This window comes from Podarcis vaucheri (assembly GCF_965113315.1).
Source record: "Podarcis vaucheri genome assembly, chromosome: 5".
In the NCBI taxonomy this organism is placed as follows: domain Eukaryota; kingdom Metazoa; phylum Chordata; class Lepidosauria; order Squamata; family Lacertidae; genus Podarcis; species Podarcis vaucheri.
The window spans coordinates 53545577-53559837 of record NC_138763.1 but is presented as its reverse complement, the minus strand read 5'-3'; the positions used below and the strand labels follow the sequence as shown (position 1 = coordinate 53559837).

The window sequence follows — 14261 nt, the reverse complement described above, 5'->3', positions numbered from 1 at the left end:
CAAAACAGCTTATCATTTTGAAAGTCCAACCGAAATCCTTTTCCTTCTGGAAACTACCTCTAAAAAAGTAATCAAAGCTAACTAAAGTAATAGCAACTCTTGGTGCATGTTAGGAGGTATTATCTGTAAGATTACTTTCTTAATCTAGAGATGTTGCATGAAACACACCAGGTTCAGTTCTTCAACTAGTTGTTATCCTTGCCTCCTGAATTAAAATTCAAGCCACAGAAGAATTACCAGCATAGCCCACTCCACAAGTGCCAGCAAGCCAACATCCATCCAAACTTCATCTTAGGTAAAGGTAAAGGGACCCCTGACCATTAGGTCCAGTCACAGATGACTCTGGGGCTTGCGGCCCTCATTTAGCTTTACTGGCTGCAGGAGCCGGCGTTTTTCCACAGACAGCTTCTCGGTCATGTGGCCAGCATGACTAAGCCGTTTCTGGCAAACCAGAGCAGCGCATGGAAATGCCGTATACCTTCCCGCCAGAGCGGTACCTATTTATCTACTTGCACTTTGACGTGCTTTTGAACTGCTAGGTTGGCAGGAGCAGGGACCAAGCAACGGGAGCTCACCCCATTGCGTGGATTCGAACTGCTGGCCTTCTGATCAGCAAGCCCTAGGCTCTGTGGTTTAGACCACAGCGCCACCCATGCTTTTCCTTTAACTTCAATTTATCCAGTTCCACAGCTACTGGAAAAAGAAAGGTTTCTCCTCCACCACCACCAACCTTGGCATGCAGTGTACAGGATAAAAGGCCTTCCTGGTATGTTTATTTCCGCAGGGATTTCAAGACAAACCCCTTCCTAATTCAGGAAGGGGTCTGCATTAAACTGTGGCTAAAACAAAGTCATCGCCCCCCCAACCCCAACCCCCCGTTTCAACTGGCAATTGGGGATTAAATCCTGCTGTATGGGTCAGTGCAGCCAGTGCACAAATAAACCCTACCTCCTGTCCATTAATGGATGTCACCAACTGTTGTCAGCTGATTTGACAAGTGGGTGTGGTTTTGGGTCTACACTGGCTTCTGAGATGGAGGTAGCCTACCCCTGCACTATTCTATGTCCCTTGGAGATGCTTGAATGCTCTTCTTTCTCAAACTGAGTTTACAAGAAACCCAATGCTTTGCACAGCATCCAGAGGATCAGAGCAGAACACAACACTCACTGGCTGACCCTTATGTCAACCATGCAGTCACACACACCTCCTTCTCTAAGCAGATTTTCAAGTGCCAAAAAATGCCTGGGTTTTAAAATGCTTAACAATTCACTTTAAATCCAGGTAAGTATGTAAGGGGCTTTGTAAAAGACCCAAAGTGGACAGTTTTCCTGAAGCTCAGGGGAAGGTGCAAAGAGAAAGAGGTAATCATTATTTGATTTCTAGTCTGTATGTGCAGTTTGAAAAGGCAGGAAGAAGCACAGTTCACTCCTGTATACAGCTCTTGCATGCAGGTCAGGAACATCACCATTGCCCAGAAAATAAGGTTTAATCCTTGAGCCCTTAATGGCAGTAAAAAGCGAATGTCAAAACATTCCTATTAGTAACAGGCTATCCCACAGTTATGGGATGCGGGTGGTGCTGTGGGTTAAACCACATAGCCTAGGATTTGCCGATCAGAAGGTCGGCGGTTCGAATCCCCGTGATGGGGTGAGCTCCCGTTGCTTGGTCCCTGCTCCTGCCAACCTAGCAGTTCAAAAGCACATCAAAGTGCAAGTAGATAAATAGGTACTGCTCCAGTGGGAAGGTAAACGGCGTTTCCGTGCGCTGCTCTGGTTCGCCGGAAGCGGCTTAGTCATGCTGGTCACATGACCCGAAAGCTGTACGCCAGCTCCCTCGGCCAATAAAGTGAGATGAGCGCTGCAACCCCAGAGTTGGTCACGACTGGACCTAACTGTCAGGGGTCCCTTTACGTTTACTTATCCCACAGTTACATGAATATCTTCTCACTGCTCTATGAACTGTTGACTAAGCATCTATCTTTTTGTGTTAAGGGTACTTCCTGTTTGAATACAGGAAGAGGCCTTTGCTGAAAAAGTATCAAGATTTGGGTAATACTGCCATAGATGACCAAGTTCAGTGGAGAATATGGGGAACCCAGAAATAATAAACTGGTATCGTGTTTATCTTTGTTGTGATATGTTATCTACAATTATTAATGCTGTTCCTTTATTCAATCCCTACAAAATAAAATGTGAGCAGTCATAGTCTAACTGAATTTTGTTGAGTGGGACAATCATTGCCTACTTGCCTTTATGCTATTCAGTACCAGGGCAGGAGCATTTTAATTGAAATCAATAGGGCTTAAATTAAACACCTTCACAGACCTTTGAAGGGCTTGGGTAAGGAGGTGCATACTGATGCTTCAATCTTAGATTAAGGAAATACAATATACATGTGTAAAATCTTGAATAATGGTGCATTCTTCCAGTTCTGCCTCTGAAGTAAGCCCAATGTGTAAAATGGCAGGTTTCCCAAAAGTGCAATCTTTGACGTGGTAGTAGCACTTTGTCTTCTGGTGTTCATCATATGATTTGCAAAATAAGTAACTATATTTATCAATAATTCTTGACAATTCTTTATAATTGCTTTGCATCATATTCAGCAAATTGCAGAACTTCATTGCATTACTTTTCATATAAACATCAACACATTGTTAAAAAACAAACATACCATGCACTATTTAAATATCTTACTGATTCAAATAAGATTATAATTCTGCACCCACTTACCTTAGGAATACAGGAAGGTGTTTTAAGCTGAGTCAGACCATTGGTTCATCTAGCTGATTGGCTGAGGCTCTCCAGGATTTCAGTCAAGAGTTTCCCCCAGCTCTACCTGGATATGCTGGAACTGAACATGGGATCTCTTGCATGCAAGGCTCATGCTCTACACTGAGTTACTGCCCTTCCCTAAAGGGAACTTACTTCGAGTAGACATGCAAAAGATTGTGCTGTAAGTCATTTGCAAGCCCATGGACACTAACTAACCTTGATCTTCAGCATGCTTATATTCATAGTAAACACCCCTTTCCTAATCATGCTGTATTGAATGTTAAATGACACTGCAATAGCAAGATACTCCAGGAGAAGTGTATTATTCAGAAGGAAGATGACAACCTCATACATCAGAAAAGCTAATGTACCATAATAGAATAAATAATGCAAAAGCAAGCTGTAGTGTGCTGTACCACATCAGCTTATGGATCTGCAACTAGTATTATCATTTAAAGTCCCCTTTTGATGTATGTTTCATACATACGGTTTTGCTCCTACACACAAATTCTGAAGCAAAACATTTCATTTAGAAGATTTTGTTCATGCTTCAACTCCACTTGAGGAGAAGGAAAGGGGCTTGGCAGATCTCCTTTGCTTTACCCCTTTAAAATTCTTCATTCCCTATGGAAAAGGTGCCAGGTTTAGGGGATGACTGAGCCTCCTTTTGCTCTCCATGATGCTTCCTCCCATACAGTCACTTACATAAACACACACGCCGTATCAACCAGATTCATGTTGTTATTTTGCTTCATTATGAACGCATGTTAGCTAAAACAAAATTCATCTCAAATCTATGCATTTTGGCAGGATACCTTTACCTTGCACATTCTGGATCGGTCTGCGGTTTTTCAGAAATTTTATTTTTTTCTGTTTCTAAACACTTTGTGGTGTTTTTAGCTTCTCTTATTTCTTCTTCAAGATCTGAAAAAGAAACAATACCTTTCCATTATGATTTTATAATACAGTACTTTATTATATAATGGAAACTGTAAGGAAAGGCTGTAGTTGAGTGTGTATGTAGCTGAGCACATACTGAAGGTCCTGCTTTCAGTCCTTGGTATCTCCAGCTAAGGATGGGAGAGAACCCTGTCCAAAACCTTGAGGAGGAACTGCCAGTCAACTCAGTCAATACTAAGCCAGATGGACCAATGGTCTGCCTTAGTCTAAGGCAACTTTCTATGTTTCTCAGTTGTTTTGCTGCACATTAAAAGAACCTATTATTAGAATGAAAAATTTGGTTTATAGTTTTATGACATAAAAAACCTTCAGCTGTATTTAAGTCATTCCCATTCTTACAAGAATATGAGATCGTATATCGAAAGCACGTGAATACTAAAGGCTGGAATACAAAAAATGATATGCAGGTGCATGGGAGAAATGCATGAAAGCCAAAGCTTCAATAGTGGGACTTGGTGTAGCAGGTCCTATTGCACAAGATACAGTATAGGATGTGGAATGATTCCTGCATTACAGGCAGTTGGACTAGATGACCCTTGGGGGTCCTTCCAATGCTACAATTCTATGACTGTATTATTTTTAAACAAAGCCTTGGATCCAAGGCAGTCTGAATTGCTAAAGCTGCAAAGAAGGACAGAAAATGTTTTAAATTCATATTCTTTAAATTATTTGTTCATTAATGCCTTGATTAATATTAACTTAAATAATAATAATAATAATAAATTTTATTTATATCCCGCCCTCCCCAGCCGAAGCCGGGCTCAGGGCGGCTAACAACAATAAAACAGTACAAAGTACAACATAAACAACATTCTAAAATCATTCATTATAAAAATTAATTAATTAAAAAGTCCATGATATAGATATAAACATTCATCTGTTGTTGAATGTTTTTTGATCAGAATCATTTATCAAATGTACTCACACTATGTCTGAACATCAAATCAGGTGGTGATCAAGTGAACAATATACCTTTGAGTTTTCTCTGAAAAGTACACAAATCCTTCTTCAGTTCATTCTTCTGCAGCTGAAACATTTTTAACTGAGCATTTTCATGTTTCATTGACTCTATTTCTAAGAAAGTGATAATTTTAAAATTAGGTTAAAGATTTAAGTTTACCACATAACCAAAAAACTCTGTTGCAACTCTTCTCAATATGTTTTGAAAAAATAATTACATATGTAACCATATATATAGGCTATGCGCATTTAATAATCCCTTATATAATAATACCTCTTATGTAGTGACTGACATATGTAAGTTTTACCTATTGCACTTTTGGTAATTCTGGATGACATCCAATGTCATGCAAATTTCTGGATGAAATTTTGGTAATTCTGGATGACATCCAATGTCATGCAAGTGGAATTCTCCTCCTCCCTACTGTAGCCCTCTGCCCAGAAACAAAAAATTCTTCTCCAGAGAGCCTCCTAACTCTCTGGAGATTTTGGAAATATACTGGGCGGGGGCATGGTAGCTTCAGGGAGGGAAAAGGGGAATTCATTCTGGCAATGGTGTTCATTCCAGTGGTGGACAGATACCATTAGACTTCTGTTGGTGTTGGTGTTGGTGTTACCAGCTGGCTTGGGCTCTATTTGTGTGGAAAGGCAGAATATAATGTATAAATTTAATTTGGTCCTAAGTGTGAACATGTCTTTTTTAGTTTATTAGAAACTTGGGTATTTATTATCAACAACAACAAAATTACTCAACATACTGTTTGTCGAAAGTAAGAGCTGCAAATGCAAGCAAAGCTAACAAAATTTATTTGTATGATGGCAACAGCTGTGCAGTATACAATCACTGTAGTTTATGTGTTTTGTTGGAGAGCTAACAGCTTTCTATTTGTTCAGGAGCTAATAGCACAGTTTGAACTCTGTTCAATGTTGTATTAACTACTGCTGGTTCTCATTCTTTCCTTCTAAAGCTTCTTGAATTCTTGAGTACCTTGTACTAAGAAGGCAAGATAAAATCATCAGGTGAACTGCGTTACCATAATCCAATAAACTGTCCATGAGAGCCTGGAAAATTGTGATACATTGTTCTACATTGGCACAATCCAACAGGGGGGAAATGTTTTACTGTTGGAGAACAATGGCGAGTGATTCAACAATTTTTTTGTATAATAGCACAATGATCCTGTGAGTGTCTAAGCATCTTAAATAAAGATTATGACTCTGAATGGGTGAGAATTACAGTGTTTGTATTGTACCTAGTACTGTTGGGAAAGGGTAGTTCTTTAGGAGCATCTATCCAATGCATTAATGGGCTGAACCAAAGTTCTTAAAAAATGCTACTTGCATTTTTTGTTAAATCATTACATTAAAAATACATTTTTTAAAAAGGCAAAGCTGGTAGCAGTGTCAAAACAGAAGCATAACAATTATTGTTATGTAGATTCTTTCCAATAATAAGTATGGTTGAATATTTTCTTGAGTTCTGTTACACCAATACATAACAACACTGCTCCAATTCTCAGTAAATAATTTATTAAGTTGTCTGTCTGCCCTCACTCTTACAACATTAGCTAATTTTATCAGATGAGTCAGTTCCCAAACTCTTACTAGCGATTCTTCTAACACAGAGATAAGTGTCCTCCCACCCATTATAACATATCTATATGAGCAACGGTTAACAAATGTGTTACCAATTCCGTATCCACGGAAAAATTCATAGCCTTAACATATCCAGACAATACAACCAATGGGTCTACCATCAAACCATACCCTGCTATGAGTTTACTTTCATCTGTTATAGTCTTCCTGAATATCACATTTCAGTTCACGAATATCACTATGAAGCATAACAGTGTTCGATGCTCCACACCTTCAACATATATTAGCTGCCCCACTGCATATACTGCTAGGTGTTGCAGGTGTTAAAAACAGGGAAATGCTAATTTATATTTTTTTAACCCATAACTTATAAATTTGTTCACATTTTTGTGAAATGTGTTGCCAAATCCTTTCCCATACTTCTGGAGTGTTTTGTCTTTGCTCTTTGTCTCGGTTAATTTTATATGTGTGTCTAATTATATCCAGTTATGTGTGATGTTGCAGCTTCTTAGTGTGGGGGGGGGAACATGTTGTGTTTGTCAGCTGAAATACAACTTTACTTGGTTTACAGCAAGTAAGTGGGGCTGGCATAACAGTAGAATGTGGCGTTTTTTCCATCAGTCTTTGTTGTTGGAATGCTGGTTGCCATCAGTCAGTTGTGAAGCAACTAATATGTGTTGGCCATCATTAGACCTTGAAGTGGTGCAAACCAGGTATCTGGGGGCCCCTGGGCAAATGAGGGGCAGGACTGATGCAAGGCCTGGCCCCTGCAAGCTAGGGATCTAATTGGGCCATAATGCAGTGTGTGCATGTTCCACATTTCATTGCCTTGAGCAATGTGACATGTAATATAATTTCCAAAGTAGTATCTTACTGGCTGCATACTGTCACATACTCTTGCTTAAGGAAGCAATGGTCAGCTACAGGGGGCTAAGCAGTTACAGTGGCTTTTGAATTGCAGGAATAGATTTGGCAGCAGCTCCCAAAGCAACAACAGTGGCAGATTCTACTACTGTATTTTTGTGATTGTTTGCTGCCTTGGACTCATATGTGAGGACAGGCAGAGTATTATAATGTAGAAGGAGAAGACGTAGTCTTGGGGGGGGGACACAGTATTTTGTGCATTTGTTAGAAAAGATAAACTATAGAAGTTAAGCTTTTGATTTGCTAGCAACACATGTAATTACAGTTCATGGATGAAAAATGCAAAGGCATTTTTAATTCAGTGTTATCTATGCTAGCTAAAGCTCAAACTGGCTTGCAATAAATATTTGCAACGTCTGATGTTTACTAGTGAAAAACAGAAAACTGTATACAACAACTATTCTCTTCAATCTTTAGCAGTGACTCATGGATGGGATTGCGACTGGGGCAAGGACAGGTAAGAGTCTTATCTCTGACCTCCTGTCGTGTTCAGCAATCTTAATATGTTAGAGTACTATGCAGTTAATGTTCCCTGCAACAAGGAACATGCTTGGTGCTCCAGTATAGCATGCTGTTCTTCACTCTAGGAAAATCATTACCTTACAATTTAATAGGACTTTTCAGCTTGGAAGAAAATTGTGAAATTGTAGTGTCATGGAACTGCAACATAGTCATTTATATTCTCAGATAGTCCAAGATAAAATAATTAAATTCAAGACATACCATTTCTCAAAATATTTTCTTTTTCCTCTAATTCACATATTTCAGCCTTGACTCTTTTTTTAATTAAAAGCTCCCTTTTGGATGTTAACCCATATTCACTGTTGAACTCTGTAATTTCCTTCAAAAATCTCTCATCTTCTATGGCAATTTTTTTCTTTGTACCCATCTAATGATGACATAAAATAAAGTAACACAAAAAAGAAAGGAAAAGAAAGAAAGAAAGAAGACTTTGTTAAAATACAATAGAAAACTATATATGAATACTATATATGAAAATTATATATGAATATATGTTTAGAGACATGTAAAAGACTACCTGTTATTTATTCTAAGTATTTAGAATTAACCCACGGTGCAAATATGCAAAATGTAAACCACATTAAACAATAAAATCAAAACAATATAAAATAAAGCACAGATTTCAATTACAAACAAAACCACCAATAGCAGCAAAAATTCTAATGCCCAATGTATGTTTGATTAAAGACATATGTTTGATGTTCGATTTGACTACAGGAAATACAGGAACTTCTTCATTCACAAAGATTTTTTTGTGAACACAGACGTTGTAAATATTCACTCTGAACGTGCTATGGAAATGAATGAAACATGCATTTTCCTAAGATCTACTATAACGTGTTCGCTTACACAGGGCTTGAAGACTCTGAAGTCTCCCTCCAATAATGCCTTATCTGAATATTTCAGTATCATGTTCCTGTCTGTGAACTTTTTCTATAATTAAGCATACTTAATGTAAGGTATTTGTCTTGCCTTCCACCAACATGGTCTGAAAAGATCATTCTGTTATGATCTCAGCTGCTCCTGCCAATCAGGTGGTGTTATGAGGTGGTCATACCATGTAAGATAACACACGGTGTTCTGTAGACTCTTGCAAGAAGCACATGACTAATCAAAACATGAATTTGTGGATTCCCTTCTTATTTTTTTGTAACATATATGGCATGAAGACAGTGCATTGATTTCTGTGCAGTGCTTGGGTGTGTTTTTTGACACAGCCATACTGGCCCTGAAAGTTGCCAGAGAGCAAAGAGCTGCTAGAAGCTTCATTTTACAGATTGCAAATGGAGGTTTGGGCCTCTTGTGATGAAGAAGGGCCAAAAAGGTGTAAAGCAAGGTGCTTTCTGATTGAAAAGAAATAGATGTTTAATGTTAAGAAGATATTTGAAATTTAACAGTGGAAACTTATACATATCTACTCACTGAGTAAGTCTCATTGGGCTGCATTGGGCTTAGTCCTGCTTGGACCAAATCCTTAGTTAGTAAATATTAATAACTCTTGACAAATCTTAAGAAATTGAAAAAGGTGAGTTCTTTGGGGTCATCTGCATTCCTAGTATCACTTTGTGTGCATGGATCTCCTCATTCTGCCCACTGAAAAGGCTGTCAGGCAGGACTCCTACTAACAGTAGCCCTTTGGAAAGCCCCCATTCCAGAGGTATGGTGGAGCTGAGCCAGCCTGGGGTCTGCTAGATCTTGATCCAGCATCAGTGCTGTCAGTTGGCAGCACCAGTGTGGGCCCAATCAGTACACCAGCTGCAGGCTGACTCAGCTCAGAGAACATTTTTGCCTGCTGTTTGCCTTCTGCCCCAGAGGGCCTAAGGAATGAGGCTGTGAATGTATATGGTTGGGCCACTACAGAGGTTTGGATTGTTCAGCTAGTTATCGCCAAAACCCACTGAAAGCTATGGGAGAACTTTGTTACAATGAACTTGTTCCGCTGCTTTCAACAGGTCATATTCAAAACAAACAAACCCTGAGCTGGACTGGGGACAAAGATCCTGGGCCTTTTATGTTCAAATATCAGCTCATGTACAATTTAGCTAATGCTGGGTATCAAAAGGTTGAAGATTTCTGATCTAGAACAGTCTCACTGAGAACATACAAATGTTTCAAGCAAAATACTCTTCTGATTAAGAAGTTCAGCTTTCTGGCTTTCTAAGCCCTCTTCTCTTTTCTTCAAAAGCTCCAAGTCTAATAGCTTTCCAGATAGCAACTGAGCCTGTAAAAAAAAACAAATTTTAAAAAGTCGTTAAAAAACCCCTGAGTGCAGTTGTAGTTATACATAGTTATTTTACATATGCAGGGCCTTTTGCATGAGAACTCTAGCAATGTGAGGTCTTCAGAAACTGTATTCTTTATACTGTTCTGTGATTTAATTAACCATACATAAGCAGTAGTGGTTGGTTTCAAGGAGCAGCACCATGGAGTCACTCTCACCAAAGACAGTACTGGGGTAGGGCAGGGTGGCAAAGAGGTTAGGGTTGTGCAGACACACTTGTAGGCCCACCAGGTTCTGTCTGGACAGCTATGACCTAACCACTACATAGGTTTTGTTTCTAAAATTGTTTCTAAATTTAGAATTTGTTTCTAAATCAGGTTGTGGGTGCTCAGTTTTACCTGACCAAAGGGTTCCCTCACTACTGATACAAACTTGACATTATTGCTGCCACCATCAGAAGCCAAAGCAATGGGGAACAACAGGGAATCTAAATTAAAAGTTTCCAATATTTTAACCTCTAGAAGAATACAGTGCCTCCAAATGTCCCTTAGGATATCCTCCTCATGTGACTGCAGCCAAGGACTAAACTCTCAGAAGCACCTCCATCCTAAAAGAATTGCAACATAGGAGAGTTTTCTTCTCCCTTTCCTTCATTTATTCTTTACAGCAGCATAGTAATTAGGCATGTTCAAATAGCAGAAAACAAAAAACCAAGCTGGGTCTTTTTAAAAAGGATTAAAGTTTGCTGAGTACATGTTTATATAACTACAAATTAACAAATGGAAAGTTCACAAGTTAATGGCGAGCTCTCCTCTTTCCTGCATTTGACATTCCCCCTCCCCTTCCCACCAACCCCTCCATTCTTACAAAGAGTCTGCTTATTTACCTTGGTAACTGAGAATTTACTTCCTCATGCCACACTGAAGGGTTTGGGGGTGGGCACCTTAGTTATTCCCAATATCTGAGTCCCCAGATCAGTGATGTCGTGAGTATGACTAGGCAAACACTCCTGTTTGCATCTTATAGTTGCAAGTACAACCAATGCAGGCATGCACGCATGAGCCTTGAATAGGCTTGTCCTTACTTGCACCTCTTTCTTCTTCTACTAAGCACAGAATGGAGTATGTCACTCCTCCATATTGTGCAAAAGATAAAATTAACACCACTGCCTGAGGAGAATGCTAGTAGTACCCTGGATAATGTAGAGTGGCTGGGGAGGCCCAGCCAGATGGGCGGGGTATAAATAATAAATTATTATTATTATTATTATTATAGCTGCTCTTTTGCTGCTTTGCATGGGCATCCTCCATTCTCTGCTGAGCAGCAGAAGTGAGCCCACTTAAAACAATACAGGAAACCCTCTGCACCCAAGAAGAGTCATTGAAGGCATATATCTATACAGCGATCTGTGCCTTCTAAGGCTCCTGCAATCAACTGTTCACGAAGTGGCTGCCCCTTTCTGCAGGAATATTAGAAATACAAGAGTAAGCTGGTAGAGAAGAGATAGTGATCTCTCCTTCAGCCATCACATCCCACTGCAATACTGGCTGCTGAGAAAGGGGCTTTCTGGCTGGCCAGCCAGACCATTCAGTGGATCTTCAGTATGGGACTGCTCCCTAAACTACCTATTCAATATAGTCTTTAGAACAGCATTTTTGAAAAGGAAGCATTGAACCTTGAAAGGCAAAATGCTATAATTCAAGTTCTAATTACATGCTACCTAGTTTTTCAGAACACACCAAAATTTTATATTTCCTGGGAGCATTTCCTTGACCACAAGCAGTCTCTGTGAAATAGATGTCAAAACACCTTTGAACTCTGAGGTTCAGCTACATGAGATTTTTGGGGTTTTTTGCTGTGCCCCTATATTTACAGATATGAGACTGTGCAAATTCCTAGACATATAAAAATGTGGAGTAAAACTTATAGGAATTTGGAAAAGGAACTTATGTGAGTATCATTGCTCAGTGCTTAATATATATTACACTAGAGATCTCCAGAGAGACTGGCATAAGGTTATGTTTCTGTACTGGGGGGGAGATAAGTCTTGCCAATTTTAATAGTGTTCAATATTTATTTCATCCAGTGAAGGCAATGCATATTGGCTTTTCCTACACTTATAAGGTGTGGTCTTAAAGAAAACCTGATACTAACTAAACATGCAAGTTAATAGGCATTGACCTTCATGTAATTAATTCTATGGGTTTAAAGCTTTAATTGCTTTAGGAACGCTTTTCCAGTTTTCCTCATTAGTAATTCACAGTAATTGTTCCCTCACTTTCACAACCCTCTGTATCTACCATGGAAACCATAACTGTAAATTAGAATGAGTCAATAGCAAATTAGTGACATGAAAATAGAATTATGATTGTCATAAATTAGTTTTACAAGCAGCAACACAGTGACTGTCATTGTGTAATCTGGCAGAAAGGACAATGGGGCTCCTGTTTTGTGACCTGGGTTTACTGCTGAGGCAGAGGTCACGTAAAATACTCTATGTGATGTCAACCTAATACATACTTCTGCACAGCTCTGTAAATTCTGTCTTTCCATATTATATCTATTTGGCTTTTCCTACAGATTTGTGGTGTTCAGCAAAAAAGGCCTACTGAACAGGGTAGAAACATTGTGGGCTTTTTTCAAGTGGGAACTCCGGACAGTCCTAGAAACCAGGCAGCTGCTAGATTTGGTTTGAATTGCCCTCAAAATGTTCTTCACTAAAATGACATAGTATTATTAAATAAATAAATAAATAAATAAATAAATAAATTTCAATACCACCTTTCATCCGGGGATCACAGGACTGTTTACAATATAAACAAAACAAACAAAAGCAATACCCCCCAAAGTTTAAAAAACCATAGATGGCCAATTTTCTTTAATCTATCATTCTAATTGCTATCCTCTGTACCTCTGATTCCAACTTTCTTTTTTCTCCGTCCAGTTGTTCTGTGAGTTGTTTAGCTCTTTCATTAGCTAGGGTTATTTCCTGTTTAACTGCAACACAAAATGAACTTTTAGACACAAAGATGTTTGTGCAAGCAGTATTATAAAATTTGCTGCAAAAGTAAAAAACAGGGCTGCAAAAGTTTCATTAGTGAGGGGCATTTTACAGTGGGAAATACACTATGAAGTTGAAGGTTGCATGTTTCTTTTATGTATTATGTATACCGCCTGAGAGTTAATTTTATTGTGTACTTTTGTATATTCTAATTGATTACTAAATATTTGATTATTTGATTCAAGTTGTTTATTTTAAAGTCATATTTTATTATGACTTATTTGTATGGGATCAGACTGTTTTAATGTGAGTGATGTTTGCTGTATATTTTGTTGTTTCTTCAGCTTTTAATTGCCTTGTGCATATACAGAAAGGTGGTATACAAAGTAAAAGTGGAATGAAATAAGTCTGAAGTCAATGCCAAGAAGAATCACACAGCCTCATCTGAACTCAGTAAGCTGTTCTAGTTAGAAGTTATTTGTGGCTATCCATAAAAAAGCTCATTTCCCAGAGTTTTGCTTCACTCAACTTCACTTAGTAAGAGTCTCACACAACTTCTCTAAAATCAAAAGAAGATAATCAGAGAAGGGGACACAATCCAAAGTTGTTTATACTTACTCAGAAGTGAGCCCCATAGTGTTTTGCATACCATTTAAATTGCCTATTTTGCATTTTTACTGTTAACTCATGAATGCCCCAGGATGGGGTGAGAGGACAGCCCATCCCCCCCAAAAAAAACCCCATAATTCCCTGGTTCTCAGTTTTCATTTAAAAAGCTCAAGTCTAGGATTCATAGAACTGGAGCTGTGAGAGAAAATGTCCAGGCGCTATTCCCGTTTTCGGGTGCTGTGAACACTAATACGCAGAGTAACACAGGATTGAGGTAGGCATTTAAAACCAAACAAAAAAAACACAAGCACATTAGCTGGGTCGAGGGGATTAATTTGGTTCATTGAACGTGTGCCCAGATGGCAAGCGCTTGCTTCAAATTCCACAAGGATGGTGTGGCCACCAACCTTGGTGCATGAGACGTTGCATGCCCTCTACTTTTTGCTCCGTCAGGAAGATATACTGGAACAAGGAGCCTAGGCTCATTTTAGCTGTGTCTCCTGGAAAGGGAAAACGAGAGGTGCCCTTTTCAGCCAGAGCGCTGAGCTCAAATATGAGGGAGCTTGCTTGAAAGTGGTGCCTTGGCAACTACTTGTATTTTGTTCCTTTGCTCCTCGCCCACACAGAGCCACCCAGCTGCTGCCTCCTCCTTCTTCCTGTGAGGCGGCTCCGTCCATAACAAGGTGGTAGAGGTTTG

The 14261-nt window shown here is 39.1% G+C and overlaps 2 protein-coding genes across 4 annotated transcripts in view; one reads left to right on the top strand and one right to left on the bottom strand.

Moving 5' to 3' along the window:
- Positions 1-14241, bottom strand: part of CCDC172 (coiled-coil domain containing 172) — a 28400-nt gene extending 14159 nt beyond the window's left edge. For 2 of the 3 annotated variants that reach the window (XM_082222712.1, XM_082222713.1), the window contains exons 1-6: positions 13972-14241; positions 12866-12951; positions 9838-9954; positions 7935-8100; positions 4704-4805; positions 3593-3695 (exon numbers count right to left, since the gene is read on the bottom strand). In XM_082222712.1, coding sequence (XP_082078838.1) covers positions 3593-3695; positions 4704-4805; positions 7935-8100; positions 9838-9954; positions 12866-12951; positions 13972-14050 — 653 coding nt within the window. In that variant the 5' untranslated portion in view covers positions 14051-14241. Of the gene's footprint in view, positions 1-3592; positions 3696-4703; positions 4806-7934; positions 8101-9837; positions 9955-12865; positions 12952-13573; positions 13705-13971 lie in introns of those variants that run through there. The other variant, XM_082222714.1, reaches the window with a different exon arrangement.
- LOC309532440 (uncharacterized protein) overlaps positions 1-14261 on the top strand; it is a 78530-nt gene that overhangs the window by 38810 nt on the left and 25459 nt on the right. The gene's annotated exons all lie outside the window — the stretch shown is intronic.